General features: G+C 34.8%; 1 protein-coding gene across 3 annotated transcripts in view; it reads left to right on the forward strand.

The window, feature by feature from the left end:
* MSRB3 (methionine sulfoxide reductase B3) overlaps positions 1-22973 on the forward strand; it is a 185731-nt gene that overhangs the window by 20657 nt on the left and 142101 nt on the right. For 2 of the 3 annotated variants that reach the window (XM_011976563.1, XM_011976565.1), the window contains exon 2: positions 9685-9811. In XM_011976563.1, coding sequence (XP_011831953.1) covers positions 9736-9811 — 76 coding nt within the window. In that variant the 5' untranslated portion in view covers positions 9685-9735. Of the gene's footprint in view, positions 1-8016; positions 8181-9684; positions 9812-22973 lie in introns of all 3 variants that reach the window. The other variant, XM_011976564.1, reaches the window with a different exon arrangement.

Genomic DNA, 22973 nt, shown 5'->3' on the forward strand with positions numbered 1-22973 from the left:
TGCTAAAACTTTTTATTTCATGAATGGGTGGCAAAGTTCTGACTTAAAATATATGAAATATGATTTAAGGATCTGCATTTTTAAGGCTTATATTTAGCTCACTAAAAATAGTCTTTTAGTGATATAGATACTGTAGTTTATAGTCTCAGGCATAGGATTTAGTTGGCTTGCATTCGCAGGATTTTTCTTTAGATAAAATGGTCTATTGAGACACTGGATCTTTTTTTTTTGTATAAGCTTTATTTTTATAAAAGACCTGCACATGGCTCTTGGTACAGGGGAACTAAGGTGAAAAAACCTGCCTACAACTCCACCTCTTTCTATTTCTGTCTCACTCCTCTGAAGTCATATTTTAAAATCATTATTCTACTAGTTACTTTCATAATTTTGGTTAATATAGTTATAGTGCTATTTATTGGTGCATCAGTTTCAGATAATAACCAGTTACAGAATATAAGTATTTATCTGCTATCTCTTCACCTTTTTGTGTACCATTGTTAGACTTACAGGCTAAGCTGCTCTGACAAAGAGATTACAAGTGGAGCAACTTACCGAAAGTAGAAGTTTCCCTTTCATATACTAGTCCAAGGTTGGGCTGGTGAATAGCTTTGCCTCATGACCTGTTAGGTTTGTCTTCCTCATCAAGTGCCTTCCTTCTCAGGGTTCAAGCGTACTGATGCAGTTGTTGCCATTTCTCAGGAGGGAAGAGGAAATCCAAAGCAAGTGACTTTGTCTTTAAAGGAGATGACCTGAAAAATCATACATGATACTGAATTACATTCCGTTTTTCCACAACTTAGTATCATGTTCACATCTAGCTGCAAAGGAAGCTGAGAAATGAGGCTGTATGTTCAGTTAAAATTTCAGGGGGTTCTATTGCTAATAAGAAGAAGGAAGCATGGATTCTAGGGATCAGTTAGTGTTTCCCAGTCTAGTTGGTGTCTTCTAACCCTCTACTTTATAAGAGAGGAAACTGATACCCTGAATCTTTCCTCCGCCTTTCTGTCCAGCCTTCTTTACATTTTGTTGCTGTATACTTTTTGTTTCACAATATGAAGCTGCTAATGCTCATAGTCTGTTCTGAAATCACAGTCAAATATTTGTCCATAGGTTGTCTCTAAAAGCTTATATTGTTATGACTATGTACACATTGATTACTTCCAGGTCACAATGTGAGCTATTAATGTGGTTCTTTCTCATTAGTTCTGGGATCATGATCTCAGCTATTGGAAGAAACAGACATTTTTCTATCATCATGGCAAATGGATTGATTTTCCTTGTATTTGTTGATTGATTTTAAATCAAACATTCTATCTATAAGGTGTGGATTTAGGCATTGACTTGTTAGATCACTAAGAAAGCTACAGTGAATGTGCTTAGTGTCCAAGAAACTTTCAGTTGCTTCAGGAAATAAGATCTTTACCTTGTCATTTTATTGTGACCAGAAGCTACTCAGTCACTTTTGCAGCTGAGGAAAATCTTTAGTTTTTGGTGTTGAGACAAGTTTGTGAGCTCTGAGTGATCGAAGTAAAGTAGCTGTCTCCTGGCCTTTAATGTTTGAATATGAGAGGGCAGCCGCATCTTCTGACTAAATTAAGAATCTCTTTGGGATATTTAGGATAGAAGGGATGACTAATGAGAGAGAAACTACGGACTTTTGGAAGTGGTCTCACAGTTCTTGGCATTAGACTTTTCATCCTTACAGAGTCTGTTGTTTTCTAAAACAAGGACATCAATCTGGGGGCACAAGGGCCTCTGTCCTTGAGGAGTTTGGAATGTAATAGAAGAGATTAAAGTTTAGTTAAAATTCTGGCTCCATAATTTACTGACCATATAACCTCAACCAGGTAATTCTCTAAACTTCAGTTTCTATTGGAACAAATAGCCCCCAAATTCAATGACTTGAAATGCGGAAAGTTTAGTTCTTGTTTGTACTATGTGTTCACTGTGGTCCAGATGGGAGCTCTGCTCCATATCTCCTTATCCCAGGATCACGACTAATGGAGCAGCCACGATCTAATTATAGAACATTGCTGGTCCCTGCTGCAGAGGGAAAGAAAGCTCTGGAGGGTCTCGCACCAACAGTTAAGTGCTCTGGCTTGGAAGCAATTCACATAATCATTTCTGCTCACAATTTATTGCCCAGAGCTAGCCAGCCACATGTTCCCACCCAACCACAAGGGGGCCAGAAAGTGCATTCCTACCATATGCCTGGAAGATGGAGAGCCAGAATTACTGTGTACAGAGTAATAATGACTACTACATATAGGAGTGCCTAGCTCAGGGTTGATATGAGGATTAAATGAGGTTACACACATATATATACACACACACATACACATATACACAGTACAGGTGCTCAAAAATGATTATTGTTAATAATCTCATCATAGATGTATACATGCAAATATTCAATAACAATATACAGGGAGACTAAAGCCTTTATTATAAGGTTAAAAGACTTTATCATAATATATATGAAAATGCCTTGTAAATAATAACATACTGTGCAAATGCAAGTTGATATTATCTAGTGGATGTTAGAAGATAAAGCATTAGAGCTTGGTTCAAAGTTGGTGCTAGACCTTTGTATTCATCTATCAAGAAGTGATGGTTGAAGTTGTAAGAATAGATAAAATCTACATGGAAATTTTGGAAAACTTGCATCTCCTACTGTGAGCTTGACAGCTTCTCAATATTTAAAAACTTTTCTGATAAAATCAGTGATGATACTAATGAGTATGGTGTTTTGATATCATGTTATGAAATGTTTCAACATACGAAAGATCTGTGTAACTCGGTGAACCAATATTTTCCAAAGGAGCAGTGCAGGATATTACAAAATCATGCAATATTAGAAGGTCCATTCAAAATGCAAGATAGACCAACGGGTTTTAATGTAACAGGATGAGAAGTTCATTGATATGGTTTCAGACTACCATTTGTTGATCTTCGGTGTGATAACAAAGAATAAAACATACAATTATCTGAAAGGGTTATTAAAATACTCCTCCCCTTTCCAGCTACTTATTTGTATGAATCTAGATTTTCTTCACTTATGTACTTCAACCAAAACAACATATCACAACACATCGATTGCAGAAGCAGAGATGAGAATTCAGTTGTTTTCTATTAAGCTAGATAATAAAAAGAGATTTACAAAAATATAAAACTCTTTCCATTATACATATATTTTTATTTTTGGTAATATAGTTAATTTTCATTATAAATGTCATTTTTATAAATGTATTTATTTAAGCTTTCGGGTTAAACTAAAGTTTTACTATTTTAAGAATAGTCATTTTGGCCGGGCGCGGTGGCTCACGCCTGTAATCCCAGCACTTTGGGAGGAGTCCTTGATAATTTTGGGGAGTGTAAGGAATCCTGAGATCCAAAAGCTTAAGAATGGGTAACCCTAGAGATATAGAGATGAAAGAATACAAATAGAAAGTCTTCCTTCATACAACTTCTCTTTGGTTCCAAACTCCGGTATGTCCCTGCCACTCCCTCTCCTAAAGCTGGAAGCAATTCTCTTTCCTCTGAAATTCCATAGCACTTGATTTCTACCCCTGTTAATTCATTTAGCTTATGTCTTATGTTCCCACTTAAGCTAATATGTTTTTTAACAGCACAGACTATGTCTTACATCTTTGCATGTTCATCAGCACCTGATACATTGTTTTCCATGTAGTAGGAATTTATATAGATGAATTGAGTAAGTTAAAAAAATTATCTCTTAAAATCACTTGAAAGATCGACTAAACATTCTGAATAGCCAGGATTCTGTTGTTTCTTAAAACAAATACAATCACAAAAGGATCTCTGTTTAACAAAAGGAATGTCAAATTCTAGCCAATGAGCTATGGATTTCAAGCAGTAGCTAAATGATTGATCAGTTCACTCAACAAACACTAGTTGAGCATAAACTGCTAGGCACTGGGTTGATAAAAACAAAGATATTGTTATAGAACTATATTATATAGATTAGTGGTTCCCGTGATGAATTTTCTTCTGTTCATAGTAACATTAAAAAATAGCAACAATGAAAATTCTCCCCCACAAAACTAAACATATTCTACTTAAAAGGATGTTTTTTATCTTGAGATCACTTTCTTAGTTCTTGGTGTCAGTATAATCTTTCTTTTCTGATATTATGGTGAGATTAGGGTTTTGAGACTTTTTTTTGTCATTATTTAACAAAACTCCAAACTGTTGGCTCCTACAGTTCTGGGTGTGGTGGAGGGGAGCATTTTACTAGCTTGTGAAAAACCACTGATGTGGACATTCCTTTGGCATTTATTGGGAAGGGATTCGACCTTTAGGTTTGACACTTTAAAACCACTAGTACCATCAGCTCACTTATTCTGGAGCTAATTATTAGCTTTGTGAGTTCTCTAGATTACTTTTTATACCATCTCTTTTTGGAAGATTATTGTTCAACTACAGGGAAAAAAGTAAAAGGGAAAAAAGATAAACCTAAAACAAAACCCTAGCCAATTAACTTTAATCAAATTTTTGGATGTTAGAATTCACGGGGGAGATGAAGAAGTACAGATTTTTGACCAAAATAGGGCATTTAAATTATTTTTGGATTTCAAGTCAGGTTACATTTGCAACTTCCCACATCTTCATAGGAACTAATAATTGTATAATATATTTTAATTCAAATTATTACCTTTAAGCATTATTAGCAGTTGAGATGGCAGAGACAGCAGCATTGGAAATGATGATCCTGAACAATATAGTCATATCCTGAACATATAATCAGTCATTTTCGTAGTCTTTCACTCAATAAATGAATGACTGTTATGTGCCAGGTACTGGGATGCAGGGATGAAAGACACTGTCACTGTCGTTAAGGAGTTTATAATCTAGAAGAGGGAGAGATCTAAGCAAATCAGTACGCTGAAAACTGTTATGGGGATATGATAGCATATTTGGTACTATACTGGGGACTAGAATTGGAGGAGTTAGGAATGGTGGAGGTTGTAAGTGGTGGCAAAGATAGTAAGGGTCTGGAATGAAGACATGGAGGTGGAAATAGGAAACAGCTGACCTATCAGAAAAATTACCACCATGTTAGTATGGCAGGAGTGTGGGGTGCAGTGGGTTCTAGAGGTATGGCAAGGGAAATGGCTGAAGAGTTCAGCAGTAGCTGAATGTAGAACTTTAGATACTTTAGAAACTTTGTTTAGGAATTTGGGCTTTATCAGAAGGATTTACCACAATGTGTTCTGGGGGTTGGGTGATAGGACAGAAAGGGATTTTGTATGATCAGAAACATTTCAGAGGCACCAATTGAGACAAAGTTAAGCAGGCATATCTACTGAAGACTTCTCAGACCCTTTATATTGGTTAGCATTTCCACTACTATTTGACTACTAAACTTGTTTGAAGGGCTATCTTACATTTCTCAGAACATGGTTTGGAGAACCCTGTGATATACAAGGGGGAATCATCAAAATGTTTTAAGCAGGAAATTATAGACAATTACGGAATCTAATTCTGTTCTTAACACATAATGTGATACTGCTCACTAGGCATTGTGCAGTCAGTATTTTTAAATGCCCACTATTTTCAAAATTATCTACCAGATATTTGGGGAGATTAGGAAGATTCATGAGACATCTTGTCTGGCTTTTAAAAATGACATGTTGATTAGGTTGGGTATGGTGGCTCACGCCTGTAATCCCAGCACTTTGGGAGGCCAAAGTGGATGGATTATCTGTAAATGTTGTTCATCCATGTAGGTAATTGAATAAAAGGCAATGCAAAAGTGAGGAAGTTGGGAATAAACTTGGAGAATTATGGATTTTCTGGTGATCCTTGCTCAATCCTGATTCCTACAGGGTGTTTAATGCTAAGCGTTTGCTTCTTTCTGGACTAGGATTGTTTCTGGTAATGGCCTTCACTCAGACAGTTCAGGAAATACAAATGGTTAAAAGCTGCCAAATTGAAACTTCAGTTTGGGGGTCTCAGAGTGGAAGTAGCTGTTAGTTTGTTTGGTCCTCAAAAGTACATTATCAGCATATTGAAGTTTTGGTAGATTAACATAGAGTTAGCTTTACAGATTCTAAAGGTATATCCAAGGAATTTAGAGAAAAAATTTGAAGGTGAAAGCAGTTGAAGTTGCATGTGGTGGAACTAGAAAGATCAAGTCTAGAAATCTGAGAATGTCAAGGGAGAGAATCTTCAAGTAATCTTCTTCTTCTTTTTTCTTTTTCTTCTTCTTTTTCTTTTTTTTTGAGACAGGGTCTTTCTCTGTCACCCAGGCTGGAGTGCGGTGAACAATCTCAGCTCACTGCAACCTCTGCCTCCCAGGTTCAAGCGATTCTCCTGCCTCAGCCTCCTGAGTAGCTGAGATTACAGGCACCCACTACCATGCCTGGTTAATCTTTTGTACTTTTAGTTTCGCCATGTTGGTCAGGTTGGTCTGGAACTCCCTGCCCGCCTCAGCCTCCCAGAATGCTGGGATTACAGGCATGAGCCACCTCGCCTGGCCATCAAGTAATCTTGAATTAAGTTTCCTTATTACATGTTTATCATGCTACCTAGTAGGGGAACATGGAATCAGAGTATCTAGAGTTGGTTGGTGCATCGTAAAGCTTTTCATTGCCAGTTGTGTAGTGGTCAAGAGTACTGGCATTGGAGGTAAATGGCCTGAGTTCACATGTATCAATTAGATTACCCAATTACTTAAAGTCCTTGTCCCTTACTAAGTGTAAGACCTTAGGTCATTTACTTAACCTCCCTATGCCTCAGTCTCTGTGTCTAAAAAAGGGAAAATGATAGTATATACCTCATTAGGTTGTGGGGATTAAAAGGGCTAATAAATGTGAAATGCTTAGAGTAGTACATGGCACATGCTGTGTGCACAGTCAACTGTTATCTTTAGGATTTCTCTGTTCTATTGTTTTCATTAGAGTAATTTACTGTGGAAATCTATCAAGTAGTGGTTTTCTGACCTAAATAGGATTCTTTGGAGAATAGCTTGCTACCTCTAAGAAGGGGTGGATATAAATGGACTGTTACAATTTTCTAATTAATGCAGTTAAAACTGTAGCAAATATTTGGCATAAATAATAATAGCTAACATTTCCTGAGCATATACTATGTCCCAGGAGTTGTACCAAGCACTTTTTACCAATTAACTTATTTAATCATTATCTTATAAGCGAGGAAGCTGAGGCCCCGAGAGGGTAAGCAAGTTGTCCAAGGTCACTGAATTGGTTATGGGCATGACCAGCATTCAAACCCAGACAGTCTGTGTCCGTGGATCACACACATCCATTGTGATGTGCCATCTTTCATGCAAACATATGTATTTTAGATCTGTTTGTTAAAGTGTTTTGTTTTATTTACTGCAAACATTAATTAGGTGGAAAACATGAGCTAAAAATAATTTTGTTAAACCATTTCAGCATAAAAATACATGTTAGAGCCATATTAACTATGATTCTTTTGTTCTGTGGAAGTATAAGCATATTAGTTTGATATAACCAAGGCATCCAGATGCACACATCCATTCTTTAGAACTGTTTTTCACTTTATGTCTCAGCTACACATTTTCAGAGTGGTTTATGAGTAATACCAATTTGCATGCATTTTACAAAGTTCAATCCTTTTCTACTATCCATGCAGGCGTTAAAATAATTCAGATAATATCAAATCCTAACCTATGAAATGCATTCTTTTAGGTTTAGAAAATAGAGAACAGTGTGACAAATTGTGCTTTTTGCATTCTTCAGTATAGAAAGACTAGAGTGCTCTAAAAGCAGTCATTTTAGTTGCCCCACTTTGTTAGTGCTAATGTTGTACTTTCTGGGTCTTCTATTTTCAAAAAACTGGGCAAAACTAATTTGCCACTAGATGGAGCCCTGGCTATTTGGGTAGAAATACAGGCAATGCAGTCAGAATATTAAATCACACAGTCATATCATGCTGGAGGGCTCCCGGTATTTGTGGCCCTCAGTTTTTAATTGTAGAATGCATCTTTGTTCTTTCCCTGACCTGCAGAGTGACATCACTGCCTCTCTTCCTGTGCGCTGGCTTTGACATAAGCCAGATGGCCACAGTGGTTGGTAGGCGCCCAGGCTGCCTGGTACAGGAGTTGATGAAACAGAATAGGAAGACATTTTATGGTCAGCTGTGGAAGCACAGTGAGACTGCAGCTTTGCTAAGTAATTACATTTACTGTGTGCACTTTATTCCTCACAGAGAAGGGTCACAAGGAAAAAATACATTTTTATTTATAGTGATGTGAGGTATAGACCTTTGATCTTTTATTAGTCGGTAGTCTGCTCCAAAGGAGTGCTCTCTTTTCCCTGCTCTGCAGTCACTCGTGAAAATGACATGTTTATTTATGTTTAATGGTTCTTTCGGGCTGTGCATTGTGATACTTACCTTCCTTTTCCCTCCCCTTTGTCTCCAGTTAGTAACACAAAAATGTTTTAGTCTTGTAGTGAGTTTAGTTTGGGGAAGTCAGAGTTCAGGCATGTTAATACAAGCAGATTTCTGTCAGATATACTCCAGAGTGATTTAGTAAAATATATTACTGTTTATTATATGTTTGTTCTTCAAGGAGGTCAGAAGAGTCCGGAACAGACTTTTTTTGGGGGTGGGGAGCAGGGGAAGTGGTCAGGAAATGAACAAGACATTAATTTTGTATTAATTTTTGGGCATTTAATGGTTAAAGTCACTTAAAATACTAATTTGAAATAACACATGTGAAGTTTATTGATCTAGTATTTTCCATTTCCATTTAAAGTTAATCTTTACCAATTGAAATATTGTACAAAATTTTTAAGAAAATTCTAAGAATTGAACTTTTCTCTAAAGTTTAATATCTACACAATTTTTAGATTCTTCCACATAATTCATTTCCAAAGACATTAAAAAACAATTTTACACTTTTAAAATGACTAAATCATGAATATTATTCACAGAATTCACCTAGAAATTATAAATCATATAATTAAATGAAAATTCATATTTGCCATGCTTTATTCAAACTTAACGCTGTTTTGAAAGTGTTAATTGTCCATAGGTTTTCTGGGTCTCTATTTAATAAAATGAAATTCTAACAAAATGTGTCTCTTAATCTTATTATTTTATAGTCTTCTCCAGGGAGGGAGATTTGCCAGTAATTGCTGAAAGAAGGCAGCATGGTGTAAGGAAGGAACATGGCTTTGCAGTCAGATATAACAGGGTTTTCTAGTCCTTTTTCCACTGATTATTTGCTTTGTGCCCTTGGACTTTTGAGTCACAGTTTCTTCACATATGTATTGGGGCATAAAATCTACCTCCTCGGTTTATTGTAAGAATTAAATGATACGACGTGTATATTAGGCTCCAGACAGTTCCTGTCACATGGTATGAACTCAGTAAATGCGAATTCCTTTCAACTGTTTTTAAACTTCCTCTCTTTTCTCAACCTCTTGCAGACTGTGTTTACAGATTACACTGCTATCTTGTAGTGTGTATTTTATCTCTAAGATACAAATAAAGCTAGATTGAAAGTAAGCTCACCGGCTGAAAAATAGGCATTTGAAATTTATTAGCAATATGTGCATGTGTTCAGTTCCAGATAAAACTGTAACCATCAGTTGTGCAATTAATGTGTTTAATATTTGTGATGTTTTAATTTGTTTTTTTGTTTTTGTTTTTGTTTTTTCTCCTACTCAGCTCTTGCCCCTGTTCTTTGCTTCTCGTTTTGTTGGTGAAGATATCACAGTGATGTCTGCATTCAACCTGCTGCATTTGGTGACAAAGAGCCAGCCAGTAGCCCTTCGAGCCTGTGGGCTTCCCTCAGGTTGCTGCTTGTTGTACTGTACATAGTGAAGGCACAGGGCCAACTGGGTGTTTCTGCTGCAGGAAATGATACACCATCATGCTTTGCTAAATTTCATTTTCTTTTACTTGGGCCCTAATTTGAAGACGGAAATTGGTTATAAATCACCACTCTACTTTGAGTAACATTCATTTCCACAATCCTTACAACCCTTGGAACATTGTCCAGTTTCCTTGCCCAGTGTATAATTGTCACTAATATTTCATGATATCTTCTTGTTCTTTAATGCACACTACACATCTGCAAATCATAACGTTCATAAGAGGCTGGCAGTCTGAGTAAGAAACTGCCCCAAATCACACAAAATAGGACATTCATCTTGTTAAAGGATAATGAAAATGCTTTTCATTCCACATGTGGTCGTTCCTTTAGGAAAAAATGAAAATGAACAACGTTAGCATAATTAAGTTACCAATTTATTGTAGTTAAAAAGGAAAAAAGTTCTACTTAACAATGACCAAATAAACAGAACTAATATAGCATGCATCAGTGGGTTCTTAAATTAGAACCACTGCACTTTCTAACAGTGTGATTTTAAGAATTTAAATAAGTGAGGCATGAAAGTCCAAAATTTTTTATGCGCCTGTATCATAAGCTTAGTATTTTAATTTTATTATGAAAACCACAATGGCTAAATATTTTACTTCTGTGAGTATGATTATCAATATTATTTACATTTTTCCATTAGTGTAAATATCTATCACTACATTGTATAGAGAATTTAATTCCAACTCATTAAATGTTAACTATATGTGCCAGGCATTGTGTTAAGCAGTGAGGATACAGTGATAAATAAGGTAAAGCTGATGTTTTTCAACGAGTACAAGATGGAAATGGAACTATGTGAGGACTGTTGAATCATATGTTGACCTGACTAGACTAGAGGCATTTATACTTGGTGTGTTAAGGTAATTCAGAGGAGGTTGATCCTAGATCTTGTCTTTAGGAGAAGAAATGTTGGAAGGAAGGGAAGATCTCTGAAGTTTAAGGAGGGCTTTATGGAGGATATGGTGCTTGAGCTGAATCTCATACTGGGAGCACAGTTAGCCTGGTTTCTAAGCAGGGTGGTGGGGAGGCTGTTTCTAACAAAAGGAGTAGCATGGGAAAACATGAAGGCCTGAAAGAGCAAGGCATGTTCAGAGAAATACAGTTATTCATATGGCTGGTTTGGATGTACAAGGGCAAATAGAAGAGGTAAGGAAGGAGAGGCAGCCAAATCATGAAGCACTTTATATGATGTTCTAAGGAATTTAAGTCTTGGAGAGATGAACAGGAATGACATGACTTCATTTGCATTTTACAAAGATTATTGATTTAGTATGGTAGGAAGTCAGAGCTGGTTTTTCAGATGTTTCTGTGAGAGAGGCTGGGTTGGCAACCTGATTAGAAGGAGTAAGGTATTTGTCTTGCAGCCATATTTATATAGCAAATACACTTTTTTAAAAAGTAGATTTTAAGTCTGTTTGTGGTGACATGAGGGGCTAATGAAGCTTAATGTATAGAGGCCCCAATCACTCTTCTCAGTATGCCCCCTGGGCCCACATCCCCCTGTACTGCCACCGTAAAGAGTACTGGAGGAGTCTGAGGCTGTAAGGAGATGTGAAGTGCTGTGGCCGTTACAATAGAGTTGAAAAGGAAGATTGTAATTGGGAGAGATTCAGGCTGTAGAACTGACAAGGTTTGTCTGTAGAATTGTATATGACCTTGAGGGAGAACCTCAACCACTAGTTACTTGTGCTGTGCAGAACCTTTTCAGTGCTCTACAGTACGTGTCACAGGTAGACTATGGAGGTTATTTAGATGATACATAATGATGTTTTCCTCTGGAAAAAGCTCCAGTGTGTAAAAGTACCCAGCATAGTTCTTGTAATATGGGTTTGCCAAATATAGAGGAGGCTAAATGTTTATAGAAACCACATTAATTAATAGTATATTCTTCAATAAATGACGGTCATGGATTAAAGGGTTTCATAATGAGATTGTTTAATTGAAATATAAGTATCTTTAAGTTTTGATGACAAAATGATTCAAAGATAAATTCACCAAAGCAAATCGTTTTTAAGAAGTTAACCAGTGCTTAAGCACACTAATTCTGTCTGGGGTCAGACTGAGTTTAAAATCTGACTTTGCCACTGACTAGCTGTGTGCCTTAGCTTCCTTGTTTGTAAAATGGGGATAATAATAGTACCAATCTGAAAGGGTTGCTGTGAGAATTAAATAGATTGGGATGTGAAAAGTGCTTAAACCTGTGGCCGGCATTTAGTAAACACCATATATGTCTTCACTATGTTCAATATGGAAATTCATGTATCTGTATTAATACAGGTTTATGTTTTTCCAATACAACAGACTTTTCAAACTTTTAAACATGTCCTATGTTTCATTTAACTATTTTTTTACTTTCATGGGACTCACAAATACACTTATGTTTGAGAAATAACCATCTTGATCTGTTGTTCTGATCTCTTTATTTTACTTATACACCCTGCTGAACCAGAATTCAAGTCCTATAAATATACAACAGATTTATTTTATTCTTACTACCCAATACTGGTAAAAGCCAAAATGAACTCTCATCTTTCTTATCTAGGGCTTGTAAACCCATTTTAATTTGAAAATTGAATTGGCTAGAATAGTATTCCATAATTTCTTGATCATTCAAGCACCCCTAGTTTTTAAAGTGTTATGAAAGTCAGTCTTCCGGTGTCTACATATTTTATAACTTGTATTTAGCAAAATCTTTATCATCATCAATTTCTCTAACAGGATTTTGCTCTTAGATATATAGAAATGTTGAAGAAGTTAACTTCAACAATAATGAAACAAACTGTTTAAATTTTGAAAAATAAAGATGAAATTGAAATGGGAATTCTAGTCCCTATTACTTTGTACAGGTAGGGAAAAGAAGAGGCCAAAACTGGAAATACAGGAAGTGAAGGTGAAAGTTTGAAGTCTTGCTTTAATATACTGTTGCTGGTCAAAACCCATTACAACAGAAATCTCTGTAAATCAAAAAGATGTCTGTTCCCCAGCCAGTACCCTACTAATTTTGAGTATTATTCAATATGAAATAATTCCAGAACTAAAATATAATTGGAGCAGGCTCTTAAAGTTGATTATAACTGGATTGACCTGCATGAAGGCTATATCCCAAAAGAGCGATCTATTATTTTTAGCTTTGACTTTCTTTACTTCTTATTTTTTAATAAAGTATAATTTTAATTTAGATCTTATTAAGTGCATCTGAGTTATGGTTCACTCTTGTTTGTAATTAAAGGTAATTTTTCTCTCTCAGAATTTCTTCTTAATTTCTTACAACAGTTTCTTTTATGTATTAAAAGAACACTGGATTAGGAGTTAGAAAACTCTAACCAAAGCTCCGTCCTTAACTTGCATGACCTTGAACAAATCAATAAACTTCTCCTGATCACAGTCTCTTCATCTTTACGAGGAATTAAAGTTAGATAATATATTTAGTTCTTAAATTCTGTGATTTTATTAACTGTCACTTGTTTTTACTTTTGACTTTAGGTTAATCAGATCTTAAAACTCAGTACTAATACTAGGAACTTCCAGAGAAGTCTGCTGACTTGTGGTGGTAGGACAGTTTCCATGTTTGAACATTTGAATTCCTTGCCTCTTAAACAAGACTGAAGCATTATCTGAGGAGGAATCAGGAAGCACAATTTTATACATAGTTTTAATGCTAGATAAAAATTAAGTGTAATTGTAGCTTATACTAGATATCATGATAGCTTTCAGCCAAGTGAGGGTGAAATAAATAAAATTTGTCTAAATAGTACTAATTAGAGTGATAAATTATACTTTTTTTCTACCATCATACATATAATTTGTGGTTGTGATTTTTACTTGACTTTAGTGGCATATTTAATAGTTTCCATGAATTGAAGAGTTACATGGCTGTAGCTTATAAATATATCATAGTTTTCTAATGTAGCAATTAGAAGTCTTAGAGATATTTTGCAAATGGTGTTAGAAAGTCATTGACTATCATCTGTATAACTAGAACTCTATGAATCAGCGGCTTATGGCTCCAGAGCTTAACACAGTGCCTGGCACTTAATAAATATTTGTTAAATGAATCAATAAACATTTGGAATGTTTATGTGGAGGTGAAGTCATAGCTGTAAGAGAGTACAAATTTATTTGAAACTCCTTTATATGGGAAGATTAAAAGTAAAGTTCATAGTTTGGTTTACTTTTGAATTTATTGTCTAACAATTTTTTTCTCACTTTATTGCATTAGTACAATATAGGGGATGCCATAAGTATAAATCGCATTGTGGCTAAACAAATAACAAAAGTGGCAACAGATTCAATGCATATTATCCAGAACTACTTTTACCTTTTCTTGCAAACAGTTTGAGTTTTGGTAGTAAGCTGTTTGAGGCAGTGAATAAGGATGTATTATACTTAGCATAAGACTTAAGAACTCTGGCCCTTTTGATCACTTCTTTGCAGCAGATTATTGTTTATTGTGCTTTAAAGTCTCCATTTGTAAAGAGGAAATACTACAGATGCACATTAAAGCCACATCCATAAGTAACAAGTACTTATTCAATTTGAGCTGGCAATATTTCATTAATAGAACTGATGTACTTAAAAGATAATCAGAATCGTCAGTGTGCTGTTCACTTACTGAATGCATTGACATTCTATATTAGTTCTTCAGAACCTTTTTTGGGTCATAAAAAATATGGACCACCTACATAATGCTTTGATAAAAGTTACGACCTTCTTTTCCAGAAAAGACATATATGCATCTACACATGTTTTCATATAATTTCAAGAAATTTTTTGTTAGATCTTCTGAAACTCTTCAAGGGGGCTCTTTGACCGCATGTCCAGAACCTCTGTTCTAAAAGATGCACATGAACCCAACATAAAACTCATCAGAACGCAGTGTTTCTGATTTCAGTACTGGTGTCCCTAAAGGAAAGGAATTCTCTCCCTTTTGTTCAGATTAATGCCCTTAGTTCTCCAATTTCACCATTCTTACCCGACATCTGACCTAACTATCTTACCTAACTTCTTTGATTGTATTAAAATGCTGTGGAGAGGATTTTTTTTAAAGAAATAAAAAAAAAGGACCTACAAATTTCAACCCATAATTCACAAAATAATTTGCAATTAATTGATTAAATGGTATCCACTTTTTCCAGTAGATGGCACTAGGTTTACATTCTTTCATAGCATGAATGATTATTGATATTAGCACATAGGTGCATTGTGAAAATTTAAACAAAAGTGTATAAGGAATAGCCAGTTAAGAACATATGGATTTATAAACCACAAATTTTTCTGCTTATATTATGTTCAAACAATATTTGTAGAGCACAAAACCTTTTTCCATTTTCAATAGGATTCCAACTCCCTTATGCTTGACCATCTCATTGAAATTGTCTTTCATGTGTAGACTTTCTATAAACTGAAACAAGCTTTCATAAATTAACTTATCTTGTATCCAAATAGCTGATTTAACAGTCATTTATGGTTTTATGTGCAGCTAAATTTTCTTCAGCAGACCACCCAAGAATTAAAGAAAATTTCACATTTTGTTTTGCTGTGTTTTGAATTTTTATAGAATCTTGAAACCGTTATTAGTTTAACATGTTGACTGTTAAGCATGAATCAATTTTTGCATGAATGAAAATATTTTAGAAAACTAAGAAAAATTATATTTAAAATGTTGATTAATGAGTACTCTGATGCAGCTGTATTTTTCTAAAACAAACTGTTTTCGTAGCTCTATAATAAATGTTTTAATGTTGAAAAGTTGCTGTGCAGCATCTAATTACCAGACGAATTTTTAATTATCTGTGGACAATGCATATTAGTTAAAGCTAAATTGTTATACAACAATAAGACTGTATGAATAAGATGTTGGGCATATGGTTTGTTAAGTGTGGATTCTCTTGATTTTCTGTTAAATATGGAATACATTCTTTATATACCTTAAGAATTATACAATACATAACACCTAGTAACGGGAGAGTTTAAATAGGCATGAACAAAAAAATTAAATCTTAGTTTCGTTTGAGAAATTCATTAGTTAACAATGACTGTAAAGTGTGTAAAACATAAATTCTGAAAACAAATGATAATTCTACAGGGTTAGAATATCTAGACAATATGGACTTTGGAGGAATCATATAGGTAATTAGATGCTTATTTGTCTAAACATATTCACAATAATGTTATGTAACAGATTGTAGAAGGATTTATGAGCTCTTGCTCTCAACAGACACAAGTTTAATGAAGGAATGAGCCATGAATGACAGTTCACAGATTCGCTAATATTGTGGATAGATATTTGATGAATTTTTACTATCATCCTTTCCTAGTTTACAATTTCATCCTAAGCATTTCATTTAGAGATTGAATTTCCATAATTGCGTCTGCTAGGTACACTCTTTGAAAGAAAGAGCTGTAAGAGAATACAAATGTAACATTTTAAAAAAATAGATTGTATTAAGATGCAATGATAAATTATCTGAATTTACCTTTTGTGCCTTTGCATTTGAAATCAACTATTTACTTGAAAATTTAAAATCCTCATTTCATTTATTTCAATTTCCTATTTTTTTTATTTTTTAAAACATTTAGTATATTTACGCTTGTGTTAGATATTTAAAAATGCATGTTATAAAAAATACACCTTGAGGCCTGGCGCGGTGGTCACGCCTGTAATCCCAGTACTTTGGGAGGCCGAGGTGGGCAGATCACTAGAGGCCAGGAGTTCGAGACCAGCCTGGCCAACATGGTGAAACCCCGTCTCCACTAAAAATACAAAAATTAGCCAGGCGTGGTGGTGGGTGCCTGTAATCCCAGCTACCCAGGAGGCTGAAGCAGGAGAATTGCTTGAGCCCAGGAGGCAGGGTTGCAGTGAGCCGAGATTGCATCATTGCACTCCAGCCTGGGCTACAGGGTGAGACTCTGTCTCCATCTCAAAAAAAAAAAAAAAAAAAAAAAAAAAAAAAAAAAAAATACCGCATGAAATGACAAAAAATATCAGTTATTTAGATGGTTAATAAGAGATATACTTTTATAGAGTTTAAATTTATATATTAACTTATATGATAAGCATTTCTTTCAGTAATAGATGTATTTATTATATTGAGCCACATAATTGCAAGGAAGGAATGGAATGTTAATTTGTATCATTAGAGTATTTGAATTTGAGGTAAGCAAAGAAAAATCAGAATCCTATAACTATAGCTTTCTAGGATTTTGTTTTGTTGCAGAAGTACGTGTTGGCGCAGAAAGATAAAACTGTTTATACTATATTCCACTTGATTAATATTTTAATCTTCCTTCTGCAAATTTTAGATAATATCACAGCAAATTTCAGAGCTTCTCATCATATTATTGGTATTGATGAAGAAAGAGATTAGACACTTGATCTGTATTTACTAGTTTGTTTCTACCACCAACTTGCTTTCTGGCCCCAGGAATCTTTGTTTTGTACCTTTTATTCCTATTCTGCATCTGTAAACTGAGGATTTTGTAACATTCTTGTCAAATCTTTTATAATTAGATATGACCTTCAGGTGAGGGTTGTTATATTATATTATATATTAGCTGACATTTTCCAAAAGTTTGTTCTGTGCAGTTTAAATGCCTTGTTGTAAGGGAGAAGAAATTGGGGGAAAAAAGATGGGGGTGTAAGGGAGGACGCCAAAAAGTCCGGGAAATGTGATGGGTTTGATCAGGCAAAATCTATTTCAGTTATGGAAAGTCCTTGGTTCCTGCAAAGTAAGCTCTGGAAAGGCAGAGATTTTTGTCTGTCTAGTTCACTGTTACAATTCAGCAACTACAATTGTTTCTGTCACATAAAAGGTGTTCAGTAAATATTTGTTGAATGAATGAATGCTCGTTAATAAGTAACATCATCTTATATATCAAAATAATGTCACATTACAAGTAATGTGATCTCTGCTCTTCAGGGATCTACATTCTGGTGAGAAAGATGGCCACCTCAGGTTCAAATTTTATTATCTATAGGATGAAAGGAGTTATATACTTGAAGGTTTTACGATTCTGTGTGAACACTTTCTCTTTTGTTTTACCATGGAGGCAGGGAGTAGAAGAAGTGAGAAGCATTGTGCTTCTTTCCTCCCAGAATGGCAGACTGAATTCTCGGAATAGGATTTCAAGCAATGCCAGTTCCTCTGAAGGATATTGAAGGAATGTGTAGATGTAGTGGGAGGTGGTAGGAGTGGAGGATGAGAAGATGGGAGTAGGAGTGGACTGTGGGCACATGGGTTAGCAATAGATAGGTATGGTAAAGTGCAACCAAGCATGAGTTCAAGAGAGAAACAGAATGGACAAATAAACTAGAGGAGGAAAGCTGCAGACAAGAGAACCTGGCTGTCATTAACCAGGTATGCAGCCATGAGTAGTAACTCTTTTGGGCTCTATTTCCTTTTGAGGGCTTTGGACTAGAAATTCATCATTTCCCAGATTATAATCCAAGGAACACTAATTCTACTGACTTTCCCTTGTAAAATGGATCTCATCATCAAATTGAGAACCAACCCTGCATACTACCCTATTGCATAAATTCTAAGATGCACTGCTTTTACATTCTACCATCTTGGTAATCTGGACGCAGCTTAAAAATCATTGTGACAAGAATGTATTATAGTTTGGCCACTTTCTCCCCCCTTTTCTAGTGGAGCAGAAAATAATGGTGTATCAAATGACCACATATTTAATAGTGCACATCAGCATAAGAAAATCTCTGAGAAGGTCTTCAAGAATCCCATGTCACCTAGATTTACCTAATTTGATTTGACAGTGGAACCTTTCCCTTCTCACTCTGCAAGAGGAATAGCATGTTACCATTTTTTTTCAGAGCCAGTATTTTAGAGAATGCATTTTGGGGAATGCTGGACCAGGTAATCTTATAATCTTAAATCCAGAGAATTAATAAAATATTAGTTACAATAAGAGATTTGAATATGAAACCCTAGAGAGGTAACATAGGATTCAGAGTAGTAATCTGAATTACTGAATTAATTTTTTTACTGTCGTTATTTATGTTTAAAATTTCACTGATTTATTAAGCAAATGTTATTGTTGCTGTTCTTAAACTAATTGATAAGAAACATAGCCAAAGTCATTATTTAGAAAACATCTGTTAGAAAGAAGATTTAAGCAGCAATAATTAAAGTGAAGAATTGAGTGTTTAAATACAACATATACCCTTTTAGTCCTTCCTTTTTCTCAACCACATTACTAGGTGCTGGGGATGCAAAGATGACTAAAATATGTATGAGTACTGTCTCTCAAGAAGATATTGAATAATGTCTTCCTATGTCAGGGGAAAACATGGCTTTTCTTGATAAATCTGAGTGAAAAAATAAAGTGGATTTTTTTTTTCTCCAGAATTCCTCAGATTTTTCTGGAATGTATAGATTCAGATTTAGCTGTTTGTTGAGTGGCAATTGAAGACTTGTTTTCTAGGCCTTATGCTTAATTAATTTATATTTGAAATTTGATTTGGGTGGTAATGTAATTTTGGAAATTTGCAAAGCTGAGTTTTTGACAATATATATTTTATTTTGTTTCTGGTGAAGTATACTCAATGTTATATTTAAATAAAATTCTGCATGATAATCTAAGAGAAGGCTCCTTTCCTTCCATTTTGTGGGTGGTTACCGCTCATCTCCCTAGCAGTTGGTGCTCCCCAAGGGGAGAAGGAGGATGAGAGAGAGCGAGCTATTTTTTGCAAATCTTTTTGATTGCATGTGAAATGTAGAATGGAAATGAGCCTGTCTGTTTTTAATTTTTTTTATGGGCTCTGACGTTCTAGTGAAGACCCATACTGGAAAAAAAATTGAAAACAGGGAACTCCAAGTTTGTCAGACATTTCTCATGCAATCAGATAGAATTGAAGTTAAGTGACTTTCTCTTCCACTGTTGTCACTTGATGATGGCAGAGACTTTAAAAATTCTCTTCTTATTTATATGCCTTGCAAGCAAGAAAATGCCCTTTGGATCAAGACATTTAAAACATATTTCCCTAAACTCTAGGCTTTATGGTCCACATTAACACAAAAAATTGTTGCTCTCAGTATTTGCATTAAATTTTGAAGAGTTGATAAGATACTCTTTAGTTTTTTTATGTGCTTAAATAATGCTAATAAAATACACATGAATTCAACAATGAAAAATTTATAATACAAATGAAAGATAGAAAAGTAAAATGTGGCTTTTGTCATTCATTCGGGTGGATTATTAATGGATGTTTCATCAGGATGAATGTAGTGCTAAACCTCTATTGTTTCCCATCAAGAAAATAATGTAGCTTCATGAATGAGATTTTACTGTTAAGGTTAGAATTTTAATTCACATTAATAACCTTTCAGTACTGTGAAAAATACATTTACTCCCCTTGACTTACAGTAAGAAAGTGTTTGCACGTTTTCCCCCTTAATTTTAAAACTGCGTTACTTCTCAGTTCCCCAATTTCTCCCTTTTCAAATCTGAACCTACATTTTATCCGGATTTTTTTTTGTTTGTTTGTTAAATTAGCTGCTACTCTTACATGACAGACTGCATACTTTTCATCAGAATAGGGTAATAACCACCTTGACTTGTACACATTTGATCATATTATATCTATTGGAATGTCTAGATGTAGTTTTCTATTTGGATCTTTTCTGGCACCCTGTGAATGCTGTTGCTATTAGTTATTTGAGTTTTCTATATTTCATTTATAAGCAGATATGATTAAATCTAGATGGGAAAATTTTAAAGTGTTAACATCCTTTTTGTTAACTCTCTTTACACAAAACTTTGCACATACCTTTACTGTAAGACTGCACATTGTATAGATTGTTTGTCTTATCTTTCCTGCTAAAATATGTGTTCTCCTAGAGCAGGAACACCACCTTATTTATTTTTAACTTTCCAGTGCTCATGACAGTTCCTGATTCACTGTAGATGTTTAATAAATAGTTGTAGAAAGTATAAATTAATATTAGGCTCAACAGTTTTTATCTTCAAAGAATTTGCAATGTGTTTGGGAAAATAAAGCAGAGAATGAAGATGTTTGAGAATAATTGCATAATACTGTATTTGCCCATTTAAGCAGTACCTTGCAGAGTAAATACACTAATACTAAAAGTGCTAATAGAGGTGAATTTATCAGGATGTGTAGCCTTGGAAGGAAAACTTGCTTGACAACATCTTCTGAGTGTATTTATTCAAACCTTCAGTATGAGAACCATACTGAAGGCCATTTTTATCATTCAACTATGCACCACTAAAACATATGGTCTTGCTTAATTCAAGAAGTTTACAATGGTATGTTGCATGCTTATAATGTCCATTGATGTTAATTAGAACTCTGTGCATACGTCTATGGAATATAATTGAAACTGATCTTGTGGAATTGTCTTATGTGAAGTAATAGTAAAACAGCAAGAAGGCATTAAATGTGAATATTATTATGACAGATAAAGATATGATTTTTCTTACATATAGGAAAGAATAACTCTTTACCTTAAGAAGAAACAATTTTTTTTTTCTGAGTCCTAGAATTCATAGGTTTATTTTTGTGTGTGTTATATTTAGGGCTCGGAGAACAGATGAAATTAAACTGAAACAAAATGTAAAAATTAAGAATGTTTTTAAAAAATAGAACAGGTACTAATTTTATACTTTCTTTGGTTATGGACGTTTCCTGCCAGGGCCAGAAGATTACTCTGAAGGGGAGGGTTATTGGAGTGTTTCAGAAGGGCAACAGCATTGTCTGGTCAAAAAGTTTTTTGCTCTCCAGGCTCATCCAAAATTCATCACCAGAAACAGCCATCGAGTATCCTCTTACATATGACTCCAAGTTGAGAATGATGATCTATAGTGTAAAAAGGATGGCTTTAAGCAGACAAAGCAAATTAGCAGAACTTGCACTCTGATCATACATTGAAAGTTCAGCCAGATAAATACTTTCCAAGAGCTATTTTGAGGGTAGCACTTTGCTAAATGGATATTCACGAAACTTTCTCTTGGAAGTAAAAAAGGTAATGCTAAACAATGTCTGTATTAAGATATGTAGTTGTAAACTTCCTGGTTTAAAAGCATATTCCTTATATATTTAAATTGTTGCTTATCTATTCATATTCAGGTTTTAGCACTTGCACTGAGGTTACCTGTCTCTGTCTCTGCCACTGGAATATGAACTTGTTAGTGTTTTCATCTCTTGCACTGGTCGTTTCTGCCATGTGTTCGGAAAGCTATTCCTTCAGAGATCAGCACAGACACCTTCCTCTCCTTCAGGAGAGGAGAGGCTTTGCTCAAATATCACCTCAGTGAGACTTCCTTGACCACTGTATTTAAGATTATAATCCTTATTCCTTTCACTCCCAGTCCTCTAGTTTTCCTTTTCCCTTCCTGAATACTTACCACCTTCTAAGAGACTATGTAATTTACTTACTTGTTTTCATTGTAGTTTGTCTGTCTTCCCTTGCTCCTGCTGGAATGGGAGCTCCAGGAAAGTAGAACTTTATTTTGTTCTCTGGTATATCCTAAGTACTTAGAATAATGCCAGCAGATAATAGGTTCTCAATAAATAATTAGTGAACTAATGAATATATCTTACTTAGCATAGAGTCTGGCACTGTATAAACACTCAACATTTTTGATGACTTAGGCAAACAATTTAAGAAAAAAATCTTGTCTCAGTGGTCCTCAGAGTAAACCCTGCAGCTCTAGTTTTGTGGAAACCAGAGGACTGAAGCAAAAGTGTCCTGACATATGAGTTTGTATGTTAATCTCAGGAATGTTTTTCCTTTATATGTCTACTTTGAGAGAAAAATCAGAATTGGGTATGGTTCTACAAATATAGAGCTTTTCTTCCCCCATGCTTTTTAGTTTTATCTTAAAGCCTTTATTGAATTACTAGAATGCAAACAAAAAATGATAGTTATGGTATATATTTTACATTTTATTCTAAAAATGTACTAGATTTGGCTTTTCCAAATGGCCAATTATTTAGAAATTCTAACACTATACTATGCCTGAAGTAAAAATTTGCTCAGTTTTCCAGTGACAAACTAATAACCAGCCAAATTTACAGTGAAAAATAAAGTATACC

This window comes from Mandrillus leucophaeus, unplaced genomic scaffold (assembly GCF_000951045.1).
Source record: "Mandrillus leucophaeus isolate KB7577 unplaced genomic scaffold, Mleu.le_1.0 Scaffold169, whole genome shotgun sequence".
Classification (NCBI taxonomy): Eukaryota; Metazoa; Chordata; class Mammalia; order Primates; family Cercopithecidae; genus Mandrillus; species Mandrillus leucophaeus.